At 39.1% G+C, this 24,677-nt stretch overlaps 1 protein-coding gene across 3 annotated transcripts; it reads left to right on the top strand.

Moving 5' to 3' along the window:
- Positions 1-2,333: 2,333 nt before the first annotated feature.
- CYLD (CYLD lysine 63 deubiquitinase) lies at positions 2,334-23,471 on the top strand. Of its 3 annotated transcripts, XM_027732490.2 has the most exons (18): positions 2,334-2,413; positions 2,990-3,094; positions 6,156-6,816; positions 7,998-8,300; positions 9,179-9,284; positions 10,308-10,400; positions 10,931-11,047; positions 12,600-12,979; positions 14,380-14,545; positions 15,360-15,501; positions 16,049-16,171; positions 17,457-17,548; positions 18,617-18,683; positions 19,784-19,916; positions 20,297-20,405; positions 20,652-20,770; positions 21,371-21,587; positions 23,040-23,471. In XM_027732490.2, the coding sequence occupies exons 3-18, from the start codon at positions 6,310-6,312 to the stop codon at positions 23,222-23,224; spliced, it is 2,859 nt and encodes a 952-aa protein (XP_027588291.1). In that variant the 5' UTR covers positions 2,334-2,413; positions 2,990-3,094; positions 6,156-6,309; the 3' UTR covers positions 23,225-23,471. The 3 variants fall into 3 exon arrangements, with proteins under 3 accessions (XP_027588291.1, XP_027588284.1, XP_027588310.1); XM_027732483.2 differs by lacking the exon at positions 2,990-3,094 and having other exon boundaries at positions 2,338-2,413; XM_027732509.2 differs by lacking the exon at positions 2,990-3,094 and having other exon boundaries at positions 2,338-2,413; positions 7,998-8,165.
- Positions 23,472-24,677: the final 1,206 nt, after the last annotated feature.

Consider the following 24,677-nt stretch of genomic DNA (forward strand, 5'->3'; position numbering starts at 1 on the left):
AAGTCCTGTTATCACTTTACAACTCCTTTATACTTCTAAAGGAGTATGAAGGAGCTTTAGAGTAAACACCAGTCTTGGCCTGCCTTTCATCTGTGGTGTGTCAGTGACATGGAGCTGTGTGCAAGCCAGTGGGTCAATGGGATATTAACTTGGGTTAAATGTCACAAGCACTGTTCTGTCTGGAGAATGACAGACCTTCCAAATGGGTCATGCTGGTCATTTTTCCTGATGGATTCATAGAGGGTTAAGTACATAATTACATGGAATACAGGATAATTTTAAATATAGTGAGTTATTAGGAACACTATATGTAGTCATTCCTATCAAGTATTTTGATATTTTCTGCTCATGTTGTGTCTGTGCCCTTTTCTTCTCACATATAATTATGGTGTACTTTGGCTAATACTTATCATCATGTTCCTCATGTGATTTATCTATACCCAAAATGTAAACATAATAAAATCTGGAATAACAGGGTTTATAGCAGACATGCTAATGCATGTTGTAGTAGCATAAAAAGCAGCTCTCCAAGTGGAGGGCTGCAGCAGCTGTGTATAGATAGCCACCTTGAGGATCAGCTGAGCATGGCTGGAGTTACCAGGAGCTCTCCTGCAAAATGAAGAGATGTAAGGCATAAATCTTAGTATATATTTTCAAGATGATTTATTCTTTAAAAATTAAATGAGACTTTGAAATGCACTTCTGCTTGTAAGTGACTAGTGAAATGATTAGTGTGAGCATTTGTTCCGTAGTAGACGGACTCTTAGTGTTTCCTCAGGAGTTTCCAATAAACTCCTGCTGGTGTCTGTGTCCTTTCCATCTGGCACGTGTCCAGACCAATAAAACCCTGTGTCCTGCCTTCCCATCTTCCTAGCAAAAACCTTGGCAGTGACACACAGGGCTTAAGAGCTTAGATTCAAGGCTGCACTAGGTCTGCTTACTGACTGTGTCTCTGGATTCTGGAGAGCTATAGGGAACAGGATTAACTGGAACAGCCTTTAGCTAATGTTGAACTGCATATGTTACTAAATTACATAAAAAACATGTATTAAAGGAATGTTACAGGTGCTAAGAAACCAGGAAAGTGTTTCTTTGTATGTCAATATTACTGTAACCACTTTAGGTGCAGGATTATATACTGCATTTTCCAAAGATGTCCATTTCTCACAAGGCAAAACTTCAGAAATATTTTTAAATGAAATTTAAAGCACTGGTTTGAAATACCACATTATTAAAAAAAAAAAAAGCATTCAAAAAAATTAATTAACAAAATCTTCTCTAAAAACAAATACTGCTTTCTGGAAATGTGTGAATAGTTTGTAAACACAACCGTCCCGCTGATGAACTCCCTTCTATCCCAGAGTTCATTCTGTCATTCACTATTTAAGCAGAGCTCACTATATATGAACAACATCGATGCGAAGTGGATGAAACAGCGCAGCGTTCAGACGACAGTCACAATCAAAAGTAGGTCGGTTTAAGAGGAGCTTCATTTGGCTTTTATTAAATCGAATATTCAGCAGTATTACTTACATTTCTTGAAAGTAAAAATATTTCAAAACTGGGTACTGAAGCCAGGCCAAGCCTGACATTCACGAACTCCGCGGCCGCTGCTTCCCCAGCGAGCTGGGAATTACCCCGCGCCTGTAAAGGCTGTGCCGTGGGGAAACCGCACGGCTAAAATCCCTCCCGCCCTCTTCCCCAGCGCGCACGGAAGGACAATTCATTAATTCAGTCGGTAGTTCCGCGCCTGGCGAGGTTTGTGACCGTACCGGGCCCCGAGGAGCCCCTTCCTCCCGTCCCCACGTGCTGCCGCGCCGGGGACAGCGAGTCTCGCTCAGGACAGGGAGCTGGACGCAGGACGCGAGTCCTTCCCAAGAAGGGGTGGCGGGGACGGGCCCGCGGACAGCGGAGCCCCGGAGCAGGGGCTGGTCCAGGTCCAGGTCCAAGTCCAGGTCCAGGTCCGGCCCCGAGAGACTGGACTGGATGGGCGGGGCCACCCCGACCCCGCGAGTGCCCGCCCCGCCCTCGGGGGCACGCCAGTTCCACCCAATCAGCGCCGCCGTAGCCCCCGACGTCCCGCCTCCGAGCTTGGTGTGACCAATTAGCACCCTTCTCGCGGAGTGCCCCGCCCCCCGTCCCCTGCCCTGCCGTTCGTACAACCGCGATGGGCTGGAAATCCCCGAATCCCCCTGTGACTGGCGGCGCTGCTCGCCAATAGCGCCGCGGAGCGGCGGCACCGGCGCGCTGTGATTGGCTGAGAGCGGCGAGGGCGGGCCTGCTGGGGGCAGCAGGGGCGGTTGCGCGGCCGTGGCGGCGATGGGCGAACGCGGCGCGGGCCGGGCCGGCGTGCCGGGGACCGGCCGGTGCCGCAGGCGGGCGGCGCGCCCAGCCCAGGGCCGGGCGTGAGGAGGTGAGGGGCGAGCGCGGCTGCGGGCGCCCTCAGGCAGGGCAGGGGCGGTGCGTCGGTGCGGCCCCCCGGCCTAAGGCCGCGCTCCGGCCGTGCCCGTGGCCCTGCGGCGCGGGGGGGCCGTGCCCGGCGGCGGGGCCGGGCCGGGGATGGCGGTGCGGGGGCTCCGCTGCGGGCGGGGCGGGGGCGCCGCGCGGGGGCCCGGCCGGGCCTTCCCGCAGCTCGACGTGAATCCCCGGGCAGCGCAGAAGTGTTTCGGGACTTTCCTGCCCTGTCCTGCGCGGAACCGCCCGGAGAGGGGAGAGGACGCTCAGAAATGGGGGAGAATAATCGTTCCCCAAAGCTCGGCCGAGCGGTGTGGCTCGCACGGACGTGTCTTGCCGTGGAACTCTTCGTGAGGGAACCAGTTTCAGTTTTTTTCATGTGTACGTTGAGCCGCGACTAAATTTCCTTGCTCCGGGTTTTAACCTTCCCTCGAAAGTTATTTTTGGACTGTCGGAGAACGTAACTTTGCATCTCAGCTGTTTAAATTCTTTTTTGGTGTTAAAGTTCTCTTAGAATCTGTACAATTTATTTTAGCCTCTTCGTTTTGTGCTCTGGATCACAGCTACGGACTCGTGTTCATGCTGAAACCCGATAGCTGATTCAAACATCTCTATATAGTTCATCCGAGGCTCCTGCAGGGTAGGAACAGAGTTCTTGTATTTCAGAGCAAACTGTTTTTATGATGGGATATCTCTGTAGTGACAACAGTACCTCATGACAGAAGAATAAAAAAGGAAGTTAGGGAAGCTTTGAAGTTAGATTTTTTTATGATGGCCTACCTCTGACGATTTTTAAAATGCTTTTTTCTTCTGAAGTATGTAGTGTTGCAGTCATAACTGTTTTGCCTGTTTCTCCATAAAATCCTTTGAGCGTAAAACAATTCAGGTAGGAGGTGGAGTAAAAGAAGGTAGTAGAACAGGCTCTGACACTTAAAATGCCTGTGGTGGGCAAGTACTCTTTGGTTTGCACAGGGTTTTGTAGTTGCTGGTGTGTTGTGCAGTATAATGATAACTTGTTGGTAAGTGTGCTTTGTTTGGTTCCCAAATCGATTCATACCGAGGTCTAATAGTTTATTCTGGCCCTTGTCTGATACACGTGGGCTGTTGGCTCAGCAAGGCTTTTACTTTAGTTGCAGAATAATCAATTCCATGGAAAATGGCTGAAAAAAGAAATTTAAATCCAGTGGTTTATGTAAATATGTTTTTGATATGTTGCCAAAGCTTAACATCCTTTTAACAAGCTTTTCTGTGCTGCTAAAGTACTAATTTATCACTTTTATTATTCTAAAAGAAGAGAATTTGTTTTTTAGAGCTGTATTTTTCTGTTGACAGGGGACAGTGGTGGTAGATAAGTTTTTAAAGAAGGCGTTTTTATGAAGAGATAACGAACTTTTTAATAAAGGAAAGCCTTTTGGTACTGTATCCAGTGGGTTTAATAACATCTCTGTGGATAAGGACTTTGAAAGACTGACCAGGCACCCTATAAAGTTATTGTGATATAATCTAAATGCAGTTGTTAACATGTTTTCACACTGAATTCTTTACTACTAAACATGTGAAGATTGTATGATGTTGCAGCAATGGACCTGCAAGCAGGGTATCCTTATTAAAAATAAATACGATAAATAATATTCTAAAATTAATATTTTAAAGCTCTTGAACAGACTTGTCTTTTAATATATTATTTCCATGCATACTTACTAAAATTAAAATGAATTATTTCTCTAAATAAGATAGGAAAGGTCAGGTTCCCTGTAATGTCAGAGATACTTTTTTGCAGTATATCGGGGGTTCGGTAAGTTTGTGGAATGGCTCACAAAAAAAGAAAGTGAAGTGCATCAGCTTTTGAAAGCTGAGAACATAGAATGAGCTATGAAGAACAAGACAGGATCTATTTTTTCCCCACTGTCTGGAAAAAGTAAGGGGAGAGAACTAGACAGAACTTGGAGGAAACTATTTTAACATCTGAGTAGACTTACAAAAACTAATGGTCGTGTAATCAGGTTTCAGTGTGGTGGTGGGGGAAATCCTGTTGTGTATCAGTTTCGTATAAAGCATTGCTATTTCATTCCAATAGTGACACCACTTTTTTGTCAGTCACCACAAACATTAAAGCCCGTTTATGTGTATCGAATGAAAATGAAGAAAAATAATTTTTAACTTGAGAATACATTTACAGTCTACCAGAGTTTCCCTCAGTGAGGTCTGAAACTGCCCAGATTCTGTCCCTCGGATGTTAATCACTTTGCAGATGGAAACACATTAAACCCCATAATTCCTGTGAGCTGCTGCAGCTGCAGTGCCTCAGTGTGATGGCACTGACACCCACATGCCACATCTGTGCAGAGGAGAAGCAGTTTGGAATGACTGGATGGCACAAGAGCCTCACCAAGGCAGCACAGAAATGTGTGAATTCCTGGGACTGAAAGATGAGACTTTGCATAAATTTCGGGTTGTCTGTGGTTGTTACTACTTTTCTCTGGGGGAAAGAGTTTTGTTAAATAATCTTTCTGCTTAAAAAAAGATGATGAAAATAGCTACAGTACTACTGGATTCCATTGCTTTCCAGTAGCTTCTGAAATGGGGATGGAACTAAGTAGGAGAAATAGCAATAAGTTTTGTGGTATTTGAATGCCATCGTAGAAAAGCTGGGGAGGAACAGGGTACCTAGGCACAAGGAAAAGAGATTATTTGCTTTTAATTTATTGAAGTTAAATCCATAAATAATCAGTGAGATTCTCCTTTAACCAGATGCAAACTGGCATCACAGATTACAAACGGGAAAATTTAAAAAATTATATTTTTAACTTGTACGCTGCCGTTTTCTGCCATCTTTGAAGAGTAAATCCTGCTGAGGTACTGTGGATCTTCCTTCATGTATCCAGTAGGATCGAAACTGTAGCCATTTGTGTGTATGTATTTTACTTTTGTACCTGCCACCATTCTCAGTGAAGTATTTTCAGACTTTTCTTTTTTAGTTCATTGGTTGTGAACTACAAATCTTAGGATGATGTTTAACTAAGGTGTTTATTTCTAGGGTATTTTACTAACTGAAAGTGATGTATTTCTTAATTTTTTCTCAGAAGTTCATGTTGCAACGTAGGTACAAATTGGTTTTCATACATTATCTGTTACTTACTGGAACTGACCATTTCTTTATTTAAAGAAATGGCTGTTATGAGTTACTGAAGTTTCCATTTTCTGCTGCTCTATTTCGTCAACACAATTTTCTGCTTCACTAAATCAAAATGTTATGCAGGATGACAGATGCAGTGCACTTTGTCAGAAATAAGTAGTCACTAAGCACGGGAAAAGATCTTCCATAAAATATTATTTGTAAATTTGAGAAGGATGTTTATTCCTGTTCATGTGAACTTAAGTTTTCTTTTTCCTTTCACTTATGTGTGTTTTATGTGTTTTCTGCCTTTCATTGCACTTTTTTCACAGCTCCTTTCTTCAAGGAACTAGACAAGGAAAGGAAATAGGCAGTAAATAGTAGAAATGGGTAAATGGGTCTGTCCATGATCAGCAATATTGTGGCTGTTCTGGGACTGTGGTCACTGTCTTGGATTTTGCTGAACTATTACTCTGTAGGAGGAGTGGGTCTGGTCACAGATATAAATTATGTTTTACTTAAGACTAGCTATAGTTTCCCAATTTAATTTTCTCTTTTTTTTTTTTGTTTTATTTTTTTATTCTAGGCTTCCTGCTCTGAACTCGGTTCCTTGCAAAATGAATATTGTGTTGTTTGACAAAGATTGGACCTTCCAGTAGAATTTGGAAAGACCACTGTGCATAAATCCAGAGCTTATTTTTCTTGAAGACTTCTGTGCAGCTTTTACAGTTTTAATCACAATGAATTCGGGTTTATGGAGTCAAGAAAAAGCAAGTTCATCCTACTGGGAAGAGCGGATCTTCTACTTGCTTCTCCAGGAATGCAGTGTCATAGACAAGCAGACCCAAAAGCTCTTGAAGGTGCCCAAAGGTAGCATCGGGCAGTTTTTCCAAGACCGTTCTTCTGTGGGACACTCCAGAAATATTCCTTGTAAAGGCAAGAAACTGCAGATTGGATTAAAGATTCTGGAACAACCTCATGCAATCCTGTTTGTGGATGAGAAGGATGTTATAGAAATAAATGAAAAACTAGCCGAGTTGCTTTTGGCTATTACTAACTGTGAGGAAAGATACAGTCTGTTTAAAAGCAAAAGCAGGTTAGCTAAAGGCATCCAAATAGATATTGGCTCCCCTGTTAGAGTACAGCTGAGGTCAGGAGATGACAAATTTCCTGGAGTTGTTCGCTTCAGAGGACCCTTAATGCAAGACAGGTCCCTTGCAGGGATATACTTTGGAGTAGAGCTGCTGGTAAGTCTTTTGCCAAGGGGTTTTTACTTTATAGGATGAGCTAAAAGTCTTCGATGTGAAGAGGAAGTAATAATAATTTATTTTTTAGAAGCATAGTGACCCCTGAAAATTGTTACCTTCAGTCTTTTCATAAGTATTGTTTATTAGGTACCCATGAACATGCCATATCACATCAGCCTTGTATTCTACATGTTAAATGAAGCTTGATGAGGTGTCTGGGCTGGCAGAAAGACTTGAATGTACTCTGACTCCTTTTAGCCTAGAAAAATTTAATTCACAGAAACACAGAGTGATTTGGGTTGGAAGAGACCTTAAAGTTCTAACCTTGCCTAACCACAGGCAAGGACACCTTCCATTAGACCATGTTGCTCAGAACCCCATTCAGTCTGGCCTTGAAAACTTCCAGGGAGGGACCATCTACAACTTCTCTGGGCAAAATTAGTTATATTCCCATTGTGGTGCATATGTGACTCTCAGATTTCTCTTGAGTACTTTGTTTTTCCTCCAACGTGTCAGAATACGGTCCATAAATGCAGGCTTGGATTTTAGGGCTGCTGCTTTTGTAGATCCCAGAAAGTCAAATGGCAACTAGTTAAGATAGAGAATGTAGCTGTTGTGTGCAAAATTAATGCCAACCATAAGCTTTTGAAGGATTAGTTTCAGGAGAGTGCTCCTCTTGTATTAGAAGTATAGTTTTCAAAGTACTCTTTAAACTTTTCCCAAACTTTGCAGTTCCCACTGAGAACCTCAGGGAATATCAGGCCTAAGTGCTTCTGAAAATCATCTCTCTTTATTTGGCATACAAGTGGAATTTTTGAATGCTTAGCATTATGTCTAGTATGAAGTAGTCTTGTCTTGATACGGGAAAAATTTGATGATGGAATCAAGATTTGCACCTGAAGAAAACATGCTTCTCTGAGTAAAAAGGCTTCTGCCTGCAGCTACTCTCTAATCTGATGACATCTTGCTCTTTATTCCCCTAAGATAGACAGTGTTTATATTTGCCACAAATTCTGACAATAGAATTCTCTCAATATAAAGATAGTTCACCAGGCAAATTCTTAGTGAGATTCGTCCAAAACACTGGCTTGTGTTACTGCTTTTTTAGTAGTCTGCTTTTGCACAAAATACATTGGTTTTTTTCTCTTTTCTTTTTTTCCCCCTCTTCCTCCGACACCCAGGAAGAAGGTCGCGGTCAGGGCTTTACTGATGGACAGTACCAAGGCAAGCAGCTTTTCAGATGCGATGAGGACTGTGGGGTTTTTGTTGCTTTGGACAAACTGGAGCTGGTGGAAGATGATGACAATGAACTGGAAAGTGACTATGCAGCTCCAGTTGACGCAATGCAGGTAGAACTTCCTCCTCTGGAGATCAACTCCAGGGTTTCTCTGAAGATAGGAGAGAGTATAGAGTATGGGACAGTTATATTCTGTGATGTCTTACCAGGAAACGAAAGTTTAGGATACGTTGTTGGAGTGGACATGGTAAGAAAATAATCTGACTTTAATAACTTCTGCATGTGTGTTAGCTAGTAAATGACATGCAATTAGAAGAAGAAACCTTATCCCACAAGCTACTTCAGCGGAGGCTGACCTAAAATGGGAAATAAACACTTGTGTTCAAAGATGCCCCTTGGTGGTAATTGTTTCTTGGCATCAGGTAAATGATATCCTATTTGATGCTAAAGAGTTCAGGAGAAATACTCTGGTTATTCTGAGGAGCCTCCACTGAGCTACTTGCCATGTTAGGTGTCAGTCTTGAAGTCATAGAGCTGAGTGTTTGTCTTGTGAGACTGGCTTTGTTCTGCCTGTTAAAAAAGTAGGCTGGATGTATTTTTCTTTTGTTAGCTGTTTTTAAAAGCTTTTTTTTCACGTTACTGTTTTTTTGCTTGACTTTGTTCTACCTTAAAAGTATTGAGTTTCAAGTACAAAAGTTGATTTTTCAAGAAAATGTGAAGCCTGTAATTAAAAAATATTTCTAGCAACTTGAATTTTTTAAAATAGACAGCTTTCAAATTTTTGGTAGTTCGACATAATGTTTTGATTTTGGTTTTGTAGAACAGATGCTTCCATTTTCTTGGTTGCATAGCTATTCCATAACAGTGCACTGAAGTTGTTCTAACTTGTTTATCCATAATAGTTTTTAGTAGAGGAATGCTTTTTAGAGTAGGAAATATTTCTCAAAAGAGCAGGTTTTAAGTTGCTTTTGTGTTTAATCTTTGGCTGTTCTAAATACAAAATTTGTTACAGGAAAAAGTAGACGTTGTCAAACCTTTCGTTTTCCTACTTTTTATATTCCTAAAGACATATGCATGATGTAAATCTTCTCTTGGGATACATGTAACATGTTTTTCTATTTTTAGGATAATCCGATTGGAAACTGGGATGGAAGATATAATGGAATACAGCTGTGCAGTTTTGCAAGTGTTGAAAGTACACTTCTTTTGCATATCAATGACGTTATTCCAGGTATGCCCAGCTTTCTTAACCAGAAGGCAGACTTCGATAACATCTCCACCTAGGCACAGTTATATGATTAAAACAATACTGCAAAGTTAATATCCTTAATTCACTTGAATTAGTTTAACCTTCTGTGTTATAATTCTCTTCAGTTTTCCCCTCCTTTGCATTATAGTCTCACTAGTAGAAAAGCTTTAATATTGAACAAAATTCCTGTCAAATAGTACAGTATTTACAATATTGTGGAGTTGTGTAATATTAGTGAATATGTGAGTGTCTGTAGCGGGAATCTTTTGTATGGACTGTTGTTAAATTTACTCCAGGAGTTTAAATATCTTGGATCAGAAAGCTGGTCTTTCTGTGCTGGAAAGGTATTGATAGTATTATGTATGCAGTCTGTGGGTAAATATTTGAAAATGCATAGCAAGACCGTGGAAAAATTCACAGCAGTAGTTCACAGAATAGTGTTAACTTGTAACAACTACAGTCCCCTGATCCCTTTTCTGAAGAAAGCAAAGTTTTTGTAAGTAACTTTTGCTTGGGCTCTGTAGACAGGTGTTAATGAGTGTTTGGTCTGTAACTGTTGCCCTTGCTCTTCGGTTTGACTGATTTATGTTCATCTCCTACTCGCTGGTTTAGTTGAGATGCATGATTTTGCATAAATTTTCCTCTCTTCTCTGGAGAATTCATACTGACTCCATTTTGGGGAGAAGAGCATTTGTTTTAAGTGTGTTGGTAGAAAATAAAGTTTAGAATTTCATGTGTCTGTTTCCTGTAATGGAAATATGCACATACATTGAAGTGTTCATGAAGTAATAGCAGACTTCAGAGCAAAGTAATTGCTGATGTGATAGAAGCAAATCCTGTACACGTAAAATGTTGGTTATGTGCCAAGCAAGGTTTTACTCCACTCAGTTTTAAAGCTTATGATGACAGCCCTTTGTTTGGTTACCTTTGGAGTTGAACTTCTCTGTAACACAGTAAAAACACAGAAAAGGGAAGCTAATACTCTCTTCATACACCATGTCTTAGAGACTGTGTCACAGGACAGGAGACCTCCCAAGCTTGCCTATACCTCAAGAGGTGACAAAAGCGTGTTCAATCACAGTAAGCCAAAGGCTACAGGTATGTGTGGGAAGTGATTTTCTGTACTTATGTAAGAATTACAAGTTTTTACTGCTTGGGGAAAAGTATTGTCTTTTCTGGCATTGGATGCTGACAGAGATGATCTTCACTAAAGTAACTGTGGTTATATGTTGGCACGAGTTATAGCTGTGTGGCATTGCATCAGTAATCTATTTGCCTACTGTGAAATTTTAGTGCTTTAAAAACAAAAAAATACCTGCTGTACACTGTATCACAAATATTTTCTTATATCCATAATTTATAGTCATGAAAAATTTGCACTTGAGAAGTATTTTCTGCCTTCTTTTCAAGTTGGGGACTTGAAATTTCAGCTTGGAGGATTATGTTAGTTTGGTGTAGATTTGTAAGCTTAGAACTGCGTTAGCCTTGATGGGAGAGTTTGCTGCTTTGTGTAAAAGCAGTTGGGTCTTTTTGAAAGTATAATAACAAATTTATACTGTGAAATAAGAGTGTAGGTAACCTTTTCTAAGTAGAGATTAACCTCTTCATTAAAGTATGTTGTTTTCCAGGATCTACCTCTGAACCTGGAAATAGAAGCAGATCTGAAGTCTTCTACACATTAAATGGCTCATCCGTTGACTCTCAGCCTCAAACAAAAACAAAACCCCCATGGTATATTGATGAAGGTAAAGAGAGATGCCTTCATGTAGGCATATACTTTATTTAAAAAAAACCACAGAACAAAACTAGAGTGTATTATGTTCTTCAAATAAAACAAATATGAGATTAAATGTAAAACAGTTGGAGTATATTGTCTTAGTGGAAGACATACTATATCATAAAAAGCATCTTGAAACTCCTATGAAAGTGTTCTCTGTCTTAATGTGACCTGTGGTTTTATTCTGCATGTAGGAGATTACATTCTTGGCAATGTATGTGCAGCTCTGTGGGAATGCATATGTCTTGCAGGCAAAATAAAAGCTGAGGCTTGATGGAGGATATGAAGATATTCCTTATAGCCAAGTAGACAGAGTAATTGTATTTTGCCTGTCTTTGTAGCTAATGTTACAGATCTAAGGGAACTATTCTGCCATGCCAGCTAATCAGTCTGGAAGTGGGGAGGGGAGAAATAATCTGGCTACGTATACATGTTTTTTCAGTATTTTTTAAAAGTTATTTCTGTAAAATCTCTCTGTGAGTTTTTAGAAGTATGAGTGCACATGCCTAAAGGATCAGTATATCTTGATTTGCTTCCAGACCTTTTTTTTTTTCTGGCTGATAAACTTTAGAAAAGTATAGCTGGCTGGCAGAGTGACTGAAGGGGTAAAGACTAAACTAATAATGTTAATTTACAATGGAAACTATTGCAGCAGTAGCCCTCGAATTCCATGAACTGTAAAAGAAAATGGGTTAAAATTGTTCTTGGTTGTGTAACAGTTGTCATATTTTTTTAACTTTTTTTTTAGACATTAACTTCAGTTAATAAAACAGTGTGTGGAGAGCAATTGATGAAGAAGAGGCTTTCGTTCTGTGAATACCAATTGTGTAATAGAGATCTTTCCAACTCAGGATATTTTATGATTCTATGTAGAGAGATGAGAGAAGATACAGAACACCTGTGCTAGTGTTGTGTGATCACATCTAGTTGTGGTCTCTTTTATCAGGCACAACATTAGTCGTGACATATACAGACGCTGATAGGTTCCTTGTGTTAGAACTAAAGTATATTGTGATAAGAGTCAGGGGAATAAACACTTTTCCCTTTGCAAATCGTGTCTGCAAGCAATTACTCATGTCTCTGTAAGCTGTGAACCAAGTCCTTTCCTCAGTCACAATGGCCAATGAACTCTTCCTAGTTTTACCTGTTATAATCCTTGTGACCATTAGCTCATGTTCAAAGAAAAAGTCTCAGGATGAAAAAAGTTTTCAGTCTAAACCTTTCTGTAGTTTCTGTCTAACATCATCTTTCTCTGTGCTGTTTGTTTTTGTTGTTTGTGGTAAAAGTGATGGGGCTGCAGCAGTGTCTCCTCAGTTAGTTCTGTCTCTCCAGTGTTGCCAAGTGCCAAATGTCTTCCTAAATGTCCCTCCCCAGCTCTTAGTGCTTTCTGTACAGTCACACGTTAAATCAGATGTGGTTGCAAATGCACTTCATTGGTTTGAGAGCCAAGTCTTTCCTTTTTTAAGACGGGGGGAAAAAACCCCCAACACTTACTAACATCTTGGTTTTGATTTTAACAGCTACTGAAGACCCTGCAAAATCACTTACTGATTCATCTTCTGGATTTGGGCATTCTTCACCTCCACTGCAGCCACCTTTAACAAACTCTGTGTCTACAGAAAACAGATTTCACTCCCTCCCTTTTAGCTTGACAAAAGCAACAAGTACAAATGGTACTATGGGACACAGTCCTCTCTCTTTATCTGTTCAGTCGGTCATGGGTGATGTGAATACTGCAGCTAACCAGGACAGTCCATCAACAGCAAGCCCAATTGGGAACTCACATGGTCTTGAAGCAGGTTCCTTGGCTGAAGTTAAAGAAAATCCTCCTTTCTATGGAGTCATCCGTTGGATTGGCCAGCCCCCTGGAGTAAATGAAGTGTTGGCTGGACTGGAACTGGTAAATATAAATTGTAGTTCATATTAGTGTTAATTACTAGTTTTGTTTCTCAGAGCTGGTCCCTGTATATGTTGCAAAAGCAGCCAATCTGGGGGGATTTGCCCAAAACAGGTTGCCATGTGATGTCCTTAGAGCTAAATTCTTCGATGAGCTCTGACTTTTGTGGCTGTCCTAGACCTTACCCTGTTAAGAGGCTCTGAGATGTCTTCGTGTTACAAGGGGTAATTGAATTTGTGGGACTGATCACTTCCTTGCTTTAAAGGAGTGTCCTTTGCTTACATTATGGAGATTGTAATTGAAAAAAGCTGACCATATTTTTAACGGTCTTTTGAAATGCAGATTTATATAAAATGCCCTGACTGTAGGAGCCTTTACTGAGTATCACTTTGATGTTTGTTTTTTGCATACCAGCAAACAGGCAGAGTTATGACTGTCAGAGCCATAACGCTGGTTTTGATAGCTGGTTTAATAACTGGTTGATATGACAGCCACGTGCTTTATGTGTTTCTCTGGGCCCTTTGGAAAAGCACAGTTGCTGCAAACGTGAATTGCTGTTCTGCACTGACATTTCTTCTGTGGCAGCTGCTACCAGGGTTGCGGTTGGCTGTCAGTTAAATTAATGTGTATTCAATTAAGAAAATGGGGTTCTTTATTTTGGGATAATAATTAATAAAACTGAACATTATACATAATACATATACATAATACATAACACTGTACAATTATGTAAAACACAAACAAAGTAGATCGGAATGTGGAATTCCAGCTGTTACAAAAAATCCTTATCCTTGTGGGTGTTTTGGATGAAGTTGGAAGCCACAGTTTGCCACAGGTGTTCTGAGGCTGCACCTTAGGGTGTTGTGTGTTAACTTGTGTGTCACTCGTGCATTTCTGCATTTAAGCCTAGCAGTAGACAGTATACCTTAAATCATATTCTCAAAGATAATAACTTGTTATTGTTCATACTTGGTTTGTGTTGTTTGTCCTTGATGTACATTTTGTGTGTTCCAAAGCAGGCATTTTTCTTGTGCAGCACAGTCACACTGAAAGTATTCACACTACCCAATGCTTAATGATTTTAACTGAGTTGTAAAAGGTGCTCGGTACTGCATGTGTGCTCTTCCTAACTACAGAAGGAATCTGGACTGGGTCTCCCCTCCCACTTCCCCAAGGTGCTTCTGATGAAATTTTAAGCATGAAGAAAAAAACCTGCAACTCTTACTTTCCTCAGTAAATCCAGTTAATACCTCAGTCAAAGCTTTGTATACTAAAATGCAGAAACACTGCATATCACGATTCAGAGTACCTGAGGGGTGACTTGTGGGTAGATACTCTATCAAATGTCTTACTGCAGAATTCTAGAAATAAGAAAAATAGTGAATTCTCACTTGAATTTCCAGGAAGATGAATGTGCAGGCTGCACGGATGGGACATTTAAAGGAACTCGATACTTCACTTGTGCTCCGAAGAAAGCTCTTTTTGTTAAACTCAAAAGCTGCAGGCCAGATTCCAGGTTTGCCTCACTGCAGCCTGTTTCCAACCAGATTGAACGCTGCAACTCTCTAGGTACTGACCTTCTGCTTCTTTCTTGTTTATCAGCTGGGAACTGACCAGGGGTTTGGTTTCATTTATTCCTGCAGTAAGTTCTTTGTATTGAACACTTGAGAATCTGTACAGGTGTTACTTAAATGAGATTAATGAATAGAAGATCAACCTGTACAGCATACAGTGGTTCTGTGGATTACTCTTTTATGCTTTAAAACAAGAAAATTTTCATATATTTAAAGACATTTCATAAAAGGGATTTTTTATGCTGTATGTTTTTTACTTTAGAAGTTGTAAAGCAGTCTTGCTGAAAATGGTATTTGCTACTCTAGCAATGTGTGATTGCATTGTCAGAAATAAAGGCAGCTATTTTTCTCTATAGCAGGAAATTAATTTACTTTCTAAATATTAACATTAAAAAAGCATGTATGTTTATGGTAGAATTTAGTGGTAAAAAACTTTTTTTTTTTTTTTCTAACTTCAAGTATTTTAGATTTCTTGGGTCATGCTGGGGACCCAGCAAAGAAAAGTGTCTGATACTTGTAAGATAGTGTGAACAGGGCATTTGTAATGAAAAGAGAACTTCATTCCTACTGATAAAATTAATTCAGTGCTTGCAGGCTTTCTGAAGCACTCTAATGTGCATTGCCAGTGGAATGTAAGGCCTCGTTCACTCTCTGGAACACTGAGTTTCAGCTATAATAAAATGCTATTCTAGTCCAGAGAAGGAATGCTTACACTAAGGCAGCAACTTAGCTATAAAACATTAATAGGGAAATCTGAAGGGGAGTAAAATTTGAGGCTTTAAAGTGTCTTTTGAAAAAAAAAATTTCAGCCTTTGGAGGTTACTTAAGTGAAGTGGTAGAAGAAAACACTCCTCCAAAAATGGAAAAAGAAGGTTTAGAGACAATGATTGGAAAGAAGAAGGGTATCCAGGGTCATTACAACTCCTGTTACTTAGACTCCACCTTATTCTGGTAAGTTCATAATTTGTGTAGTAGCATCCCATGCTAGACATGCAGAACATGGATGACTGTCTGTGTGTGTTACTGTGCAGCTCCCGTGTCATGGCTCCAGCCTGACATGTTACTGTGCTCTTCCAGTGGGAGCAGGTTCTGCAGCATTTGCTGGGTAACAAAGTGCTAATGATGTCCCCGCTGCTCTGGCCCTTCTGTAGCTGCTCGGTTTGGCTGAGGGAGTCCCTGGCCTGTAAATGGTTGAAGGATGAAAGACAACCCAGGCTGTGGGTGGAAGGAGGGAGGGAAATACCCCTTATGGCTTATTTGCACAGTCCTGCCTGGGCAATTGTTCTGTACTTTGCTGCAGAAAGCACACTGGGTTAGAGTGGGCTTTTGCTATTTAGCACAGCTGTGTTGTCCCCTGTCCATAATTACTGCTTTTGGAGTTTGTTTAGTTCTTTAATTTTTCTGTGGCTTTGCTTGCTTTCTCTTACATTGCTCAGACATCTGAATGGTCATCTCTTCCAGGGTCAAAACAACCTTCCTTTTCCTTTTTTCTTTGTAGCCTGTTTTCTTTTAGCTCTGTTTTGGACACTGTGTTGCTCAGACCTAAAGAAATGAATGATGTAGAGTATTATAGTGAGACTCAAGAGCTGTTGCGGACAGAAATTGTGAATCCTCTGAGAATGTAAGTAAAGACATGAACTGGTCTCTAATATAAATTAGAGAGATCCTGCTGTGTATGCATTCCTCTTGCAAATCTGAGAAGTTTGGCTGCCTGCTCCTACCACCCTATTCAATTTATTTTTTTAGTATTTTTACTTGTTCTTCATGGTAAATTTAATCAGTGCTAACTGGAAATAGTTATTCATTGTTTGGTGATAAAATATTTTTGCTAGTCTCGATTTGGAAATAGGATCAGCATAAAGCTATTGTAAAATTTATACAGGTATAAATAACAAAACACTGATAAATACAAGTTAAGTTCATTCACAACATTCTTATTTACATGTTTTTAATGCTGTTGTACTTGACAAGAAAAGTATGTGAGTTATCTTACATGGTGTTTCACAATTTATTGGATTTGGCAGGGCATTAAAATTTTGTTACTGTTTACATGTGGTCTGCAAGTGGTCAAAACACTTTTTTTTAAAGGAACTACATATGAGCTCTGTAATTTCTTAGGCACAATGAGCAAAGGACACGCAACAAAAATCTGCATGAAAAGTTACTTTTCTTGAGCTTAATTTCTTTTGAACATGAGAATAATACAGTTGTAGTTCTGAAATTCTGTGGGCTGTCACTGAACAATTTATCACCAAGTTTTTATTTTGATTCCTGGAATTTGGCCTCTGAACCCTTGTTCTTGTAAGGGTGTGTGTACTTTTCCTGGTGTGTTCAGGGTTCTGTGCTATAGGTAGGATAGCAGGATACACACTGAGTAGCAGAAATCTCAGGTGGCTGAGATGACTGAAAGGTCTTATTACCTTTCTACCATGCTTAAAACTTTAGAGGAAAAGACTGAATGCTCAAAACCTCAGCTTCTTAGGTCAGCAATACAGCTCTGTATCTTTTTATCAAATATTGAATTTTGGTTTTATTAACAACTCCCACAGTGCTGTTATTATGTGACATTCTGAAAATTATATATTAAGTGATGCAAATTAGAGTGAAAACAAATCAAAAGTAATTGACTGACAAATCAGAAAACAGTTATTCTAATAAGTTGATGATTAAAAATGCTCTTAAAGGCTATAAAAGAACATTGAGCACTGCAATAAATTTATCCTGCATTAAGAAATCTGGAAGTCAGATTGAATATGAGAAGTCACACTTGGTTTTGAAGAAATACTGTATGCAGTTAAAGAAGGATTTGAGAACCTGTATTTCAGCATTTAAGAGGGTTGGGTTTTTTGTGCTTCTCTGATTTGGTCACAAACTAGCTAATAGCTTATTAAACCCATTTATCTTAGATACGGATACGTATGTGCTACAAAAATAATGAAACTGAGGAAAATACTTGAAAAAGTTGAGGCTGCCTCAGGATTCACTTCAGAAGAAAAAGGTAACTGGGGAGGTTTTCCTTTCTTTGAGACTTATAAGAATCATAATATTAAAGAACTGAGATACCTTGCTATGTAATTATACCAGAACAAAACACCTAAATAGTTTCTTGTAGTAGTAGGGTCTCTACCAGAAATTTGAGTGATCATTGGCTGGCAGAAAGGTCTTTTCTTCTTCCTTGGGAGTGTAAGGAACCCTAGCTGAACAATTTCTGTAAAAGTCTTTCACTGCTTGGACTTCTTTTATTGCCTTCCTGTGGCCCTGTAACTCCCTTCTAGCACTTAGGGGAGAACAGTGTGATAAGGCTGGGGTCTTTGTCCTCTTTCAAAATGTCCCTTTGGTCCCTGAGGAATAAACTTTTTCACTACCAACATTTCATTGTTACAATGGTTATTTAGTATTTTAAAAAATAAAATGTGTAAATCATATTAGAAAAATATCAGTTCCCAACTTTTTGATCTTTACTGCATATAATGAATAATTTGCATTATATTATGTAGCTGTTTCTGCTACTTCCTTTGTAAATACTGACCACTGGAAACCAGTATTTATTGTAGTTAATACATCAGCAAACTGTGGTGGGGAGAATGGCCCTCTGGGAAGCTACTGTTGGCTGCATTCTTGATGAGAACTCAGTCTCTAGTTTAGATGAATTCTGTAGTATGGAGTGGTTTTTATGTGTTACTGTCACTACTCCTCACTGCTCCTCTGCAGATTCACTGTTTTCTTTTGAAAGCTTTTGTTTCTCCTGGAAAAGTTGTGTGGTGCCAAATGATTCCTCTGAAAGACAAAGCATCTTTTTGGTCTTTACTGGGAAGCTTTGTTGCCCTGTTGAGCCTGTACCTTTTATTAGGGCCTTTTGAGACCAAAAGAATAAATAGAAGCTTTCCATGAAAATGTTCATAGTTTATCATAACCTTACTGTGTTAATAAATATAAAAATTAACGGGTTTTTTTTTAACTGTTTTTTTCCTATGAAAATTTTGAAAACCTTCATTATAAACGAGTCTTGAATAATGCAGCTGGTTTTGCATGCTAACAAAACTTTTTTTTCTCTCCCCCCTTGCAGATCCAGAAGAATTTTTGAATATTTTATTTCACCATATTCTAAGAGTTGAGCCACTGTTGAAAATAAGGTGAATCTTTTTTTCTTTGGTGAACTCAACCATTTGTAGAGGCTGATGCAGAGAAGCTATCTGCTGCCTTTTAAACTGAGACAACTCTTAAAACACCTTTGACTTGTGATTAAAATTGCTAATAGGATTCAATATAGTAAAGTTATATTGACTAATTTGACACTATTTCCTACCTTTTTTGGTAGGTAGGTTTTGCCATACTGGTGTTGTTGCACAAGCTCATGAGCACAGTTTCATGAGAGCTGGACAGAGATCCTGTGTCCTAGTGCTGTCTACTTGAGATCCTTACTGTCTTCCTGGTAATTATGCTGGAGAAGGGCTGCTGTAAGAGGGCCTACAGCAATTCTTAATGTGGCCTGCAGCTTACAGCTCCTTATTTCTGGGACAAGCTGCACAGATTGCTGAGTCAGTGCGTGAGCTGTAGAAACTGATTTGCATTTCTTCTGTTAGGCTAATGAAAATATTTCAGTTGTTTGCCTTGATCAAGTTTAGTTCTCTTACTTTATCAAAATAACAGATGCTGGCATTTATGTATGGATTCACTCTCAGCTGTAGCACTACAAGGGTTCAGCTGTCGTAGCTGGGTTTAAGTGAGGGGGGGACTGTTGCTCACTGCTGTCATACAGTTAGCTGGCACCTGATATTCCCAGGTTCCTTGCTGCATTCTGTGGCAGCAGCACCATTACAAAGCATTTTCTGTAGTTTCTCAGTCCTTTCCTCGTTTCAGGACTTGTGTTGCTTTCCATGCTGCTGTAGTTCTGTGCTGTGTGAGGTGTATCTGTGCCCACTGTGTTGTGCTCTGCAGAGGTGGGGGCTCTGACACTCACTGAAACTTACACTGCTTTTGTTTCTTTAAGTTTTCCTAAAATCAGTCCACACTTAGTACTTGTCTGCCTGTCCTCTAAGGCACTTTGTTTTGGGGGGTATTTTGTTTTGTTTTGGTTTGTTTGTTTGTTTGTTTTCTTAAAGCACAATATATTTCAATGCAGAGTGGATGTTTTATAAACTATTTTCTCATAGATGTTATTTTCCTAGTAAAATACAGTCATTACAATAGAGCTTCAGAATCTGTTTTGTTTTTTTTTTTAATCTGTTTTTAGATCAGCAGGTCAGAAAGTACAAGACTGTTACTTCTATCAAATTTTTATGGACAAAAATGAGAAAGTTGGAGTCCCAACAATTCAGCAATTACTAGAGTGGTCATTCATCAACAGCAACTTGAAGTTTGCAGAGGTTGGTGACAACTGTTACCTTGTTAGAAGTGATGATATCTAGATATTTGCCCATTCAGCAGAGGGACAAAAGGAGGATTTGGTGTAAAAACATGTGGACATGTTGGAAATGGGAATACTATGTCAGTGGTCCAGGATGCCTACATAACAAAAATATTTTAAGGCTGACTTAATGACATGTCTCCTTTGGCTGAACAGACCAAAGGGATTTAGGCAAAGAATTGCTAAAAGAAAACTTCTTAGTTACTGGCAGTAAGTTGTTTTAAGGACTAATACTTTGTGATATCTCTGACAATGGACTGCAAGTTTAAATAACATGAATACAATTATAACATTAGAAGTATCTCTAATCATTACATTATATTCTGGCATTTTACCTAGGCACCCTCTTGCCTGATTATCCAGATGCCTCGGTTTGGAAAAGACTTCAAAATGTTCAATAAAATTTTTCCATCCTTGGAATTAAATATAACAGACTTACTTGAAGATAGTAAGTATATAACACTGCATTGTATAACGGGAGTTGCTGAGGGTGACTAACACAGTAGTTTGGGTGGTTTGTTTCGTTGGGGTTTTTTTCTATTAAATATTTACCAAGATTTTTTTAATATATTGTTTTTCTCTATTTAAAGTAATATTTCTCCTTCCTTTTCATACTCCTTGTGTTGAAAAAAACCCAAACAAAACACAAAAAGCCTCTCCAGATTGGAGACTAATATATTTTTTAAAAACGCAGCTCCCAGGCAGTGCCGTATATGTGGAGGGCTCGCTATGTATGAGTGCAGAGAATGTTATGAAGACACTGATATTTCTGCTGGGAAAATCAAGCAGTTCTGCAAAACATGCAATACACAAGTAAGTGGTTCTGTTTGTTATTCTGTGTGGGTTTAACCCGAGTGGTTTATGCTGTAATAATTGAAAGGAAGGTGTAAGTGAGATTTCTTCATCAGCACTACTGTAACTGCCACCCACCCAGTAAAATGTCTCCTTTGGTGACAAATCAGGAACTCCTGCAATGTGTTTATCAACATGGCAACTGCCAAATCCAGGACTGGACACAGTGGAGAAGCAGTAACTGTCTGCTTTAGATCCTAATTTATGTACATGCCCCCTTGTTAGAGTTGATAAATTCATGACATAGAACTGCTTAGTTTCTGTTTGATAATTGCATAAAGATGTCAATCATGGCTTGTTTTCAAGTCTGAGTGTAGTAGAAAATTGTTGCATTAAAGCTGACCTCCCTTCTAACCTTAAGTTTGAATTTTGTGGGCAATGTTGAACTATACTGATGGAGAAAAATAGAAGAAATGTTTAGTCAGCTACTGTTATTGCAGTTCCTTCTCTAAAGCCATTAATCTTCTGTTCAGCAGTAATGTTCTTTTTAGCTTTGTCTGCCACTGAAACAAATAATCTTACGGGGTGTTTTCCTTTTCTGAAATATCACTTCAACTGTAGGTTCATCTTCATCCCAAGAGACAGAGTCATAAATTCAATCCGTTGTCACTTCCTAAGGATCTGCCAGACTGGGACTGGCGGCATGGCTGCATCCCCTCCCAGAAGATGGAGTTGTTTGCAGTTCTGTGCATCGAAACCAGCCACTACGTAGCTTTTGTGAAATATGGGAGGGATGACTCCGCCTGGCTCTTCTTCGACAGCATGGCAGATCGGGATGGTAGAGCTTTCATTTATTCTGTTCACCTTCTCTTAGTTTTTTTAAGTGTGTTTTAGATTTCAGCGACTATTTCTTAAAGCTATGAGAATATTAATATTTTTTGACTTGATGTACTTGATGCTGGTTTACTAATCTTGACCCAACCTTACCTCTGCACATTGATTTCATGGCAGCTGCTGATTTGCATAATCTGAATTTCACCTAAATTGGATACCTGAGTGAGTAGATGGTACAGAAACAACTGCAGAAATTTGCTAGCAGGACTCCTTATATGTTTTTCTATGCTCTGCAAATTTGGCAGAAAGAATTAATTTTAAATAATCAACTGCAGGAATGTATTTTTAGTCTATATTTAAGTGGATGTACATGATCATCAGATAGTATGCAAATATTTTTATTGCTTTTTCTTAAATGACTTACTGTAGATGTCTTTAGAATAAAAGAAATAGTCAAACATTACAACATGTATGCCATTCCTTTGAATCTCTTTAGAGTTATCAGTGGAAAATTGTTACCCTGTAATAATACAAATGTCAGTAAAACAAGTGTTCTCTTAGATACTGCTATTTAAACAGATACTGTTTAAATAAGGACTGTTCAATTCTAGTGCCTGAGAAAAACAGTAAGAAATGAAGTGTCAGACTCATAGTAACAATTTTTGCATGAAGAATTCTTGAACCCTTGTGTTACAGTGTGGTTTGGCAGGGAGAGAAGAATATTGCCTCCTGTTGAAAATGAAACTGCTACAGGATTAAAGTCACTTTCTTATACCAACCAGAAGACAATCAAGCTTTGTTTCACAGTGTTTGAAATGTGTATGACTGAAGTCTTTATTTCAGGAATTTAGATCACATGAGGTGCTGGATATATCTCCTGCTGATCTTAGGGGTTTTTTTTGTATCACAGATATTTTCCTTCAGCTTTTCTTCATAAGTTAAGAACTTATGGGAACTGCAAGATGGATGTTCATACTTGCGTTGTTTGAATTTGCTCACTTTTATGTGGAAAATGGCCAGGAGTAAACTCTGCTTTAGGTGTTGTAAGTCAGGTAGAGACAGGGTTTGTAAATTCATCAGCTGTTACCAGTTGTCATGTTATTAACAAGTTCAGTAGCATTAGAGGTGGATTATGTATTCAGGTCACTCTCCCAAAGCCGTACAGAATTTTTGGTGTTAAAGAAAACCAAAAGTTCTCCTTGGGTTTTTGTGGTGTTTGTGTGGGTGTGGTTTGTTAGTAAACAGCACAAGATATTCTGACACTAATTGTGATTTTTCAAACAATGCACTTTTTATAGAAGTTTACCCTGCAGAGGTCCAGAGGGTCATATTTAGGCTTTTTAGAAGGCATTTTCAAGAACTGGTGATGCTGTCATAATTAAAGTATATGATAAAGAGCAGATATATGCAGATGCTATCCTAATCCATTTCTCCTTCTTTCCTTATGGTTTAAAAGGAGGTCAGAATGGCTTCAACATTCCACAAGTTACCCCATGTCCAGAAGTTGCCGAATACCTGAAGATGTCTCTAGAAGAATTACACTCACTAGATTCCAGAAAAATCCAAGGATGTGCACGAAGACTGCTCTGTGATGCTTACATGTGCATGTATCAAAGTCCAACAATGAGTTTATACAAATGAAGAGGGATCTCTGCAGAACTGAAGAAACAGTCGGGGTCACCGGCTGTTGTGTTTGCTGCATTCTGGGTTAGTTTCAATGCAACCGTTGCTGGCAATGGACGAAGTTCACTATGACAGCAGAAGGATTTACGGTCCCAAAACCTACACGTGGAGTTCTGTAACTGAAGTATTTTAAGCATTTTGCACTCTAGGAAGTGTGCTTGTGTGTGTTTGTTTTATAAACAAAGTTAAGTTACTAAAACTTAAAGCTTTAAGTGCATTGATTAAACACAGGCTTTTTAAAAATGGTAAAGGTGAAATTATATCAGGAAAAATCTCCTTAGTCCATTGGGAATGTAAGGATACACAGTGTGCATGCTCAGTGCATGTCTGTGGACAGGGATAATGATTCTCATGTGTTTCTCTACCCCCACCCTGTTTCCCCACCCTTGATCTTCTTAGTACCACAGATTCTTCTCTTGAAGAAGAATCTGTGGTAATAAGAGAATAACTTCAGTTTTAGTAAGATAAATTTTAGACTGTTCATTACATATTAATTTTGTTCTGTTATCTACTACATTCTTTTCAGTTCCAAAAATTAACATTCATTTAAAAATCTGAGTTCCTGTCTTGTGAAAATCAAGCTCACAGACTTGCTGTGTCGTTAACTTGTAATTTTTGGAGGGGAAAAACAGGAGGAGAGAGAGGGTATTAAGGGGAAGCATAATTGCTGAAATATAAAATTAGCAATGAAAGTTAACAGATGTCTTTTTCTAAGTGTCTATTTTTAAAGAAACAAAGCAGTCTGGAACAGAACAGCAACTATACACAAACGATTCCAGGACAAAACAATAAAATAGTGGATTGCCTCAGGGAATGTTACTGAAGTGGATTCTAGTCCTTGGTAAACAGAACTGACTTTTCTACAGCACATTAAGCTACTGCCTGGGAATGTGTTATACATCTGACTCTTCATTTCAGGATTACTAATATTAAAAAGAGAATATTAAAAATCTCTGCCTGGAAAGATGAAACTATAAATAAAGGTAGATCAGAGTTTTACTGTATACCAAGTACCTGATGAAAACTAACTTGAAAAGCTGCAAAACCTTTGTTAATGTAAAATACTGTACTTCAAAGTCTGTTGGTTCCTGTTTGCAATGAAATACTGTTGTTCTAGTTGCCTTTTAGCTACTTCTGTCTACACTGACTAGCAAACATGCAACTATATATATACAGTACCATCTGGTTGTACAAATTGCATATATATGAACTGTACATTTTCAACTCTTAAGATGTTTTATATGGAAACTTCCTTTTGGCGATCAAGTCTATAGAAGGAGAGAGAACAAAATATAACAGAGGAAAAGTCACTTTGAAAAAGCCACTGTTTTAAAGGCAATGGAGACTGATCCCATATTGTCGAAAATGTGGTTACTTTGTTTTTCTTGGAAAACCTATAATCTTTCTTTGG

The sequence above is a fragment of the Pipra filicauda genome, unplaced genomic scaffold (assembly GCF_003945595.2).
Source record: "Pipra filicauda isolate LSUMZ 115617 unplaced genomic scaffold, ASM394559v2 scaffold46_size3722508_pilon, whole genome shotgun sequence".
Classification (NCBI taxonomy): Eukaryota; Metazoa; Chordata; class Aves; order Passeriformes; family Pipridae; genus Pipra; species Pipra filicauda.

Coding starts and splice junctions, on each gene's coding strand:
- CYLD (XM_027732490.2), top strand. CDS start 6,310: ATGAATTCGGGTTTATGGAGTCAAGAAAAAGCAAGTTCATCCTACTGG. Junction 6,817..7,997: donor ACTTTGGAGTAGAGCTGCTG/GTAAGTCTTTTG, acceptor TCCGACACCCAG/GAAGAAGGTCGCGGTCAGGG. Junction 20,771..21,370: donor GCAAAACATGCAATACACAA/GTAAGTGGTTCT, acceptor CTTCAACTGTAG/GTTCATCTTCATCCCAAGAG.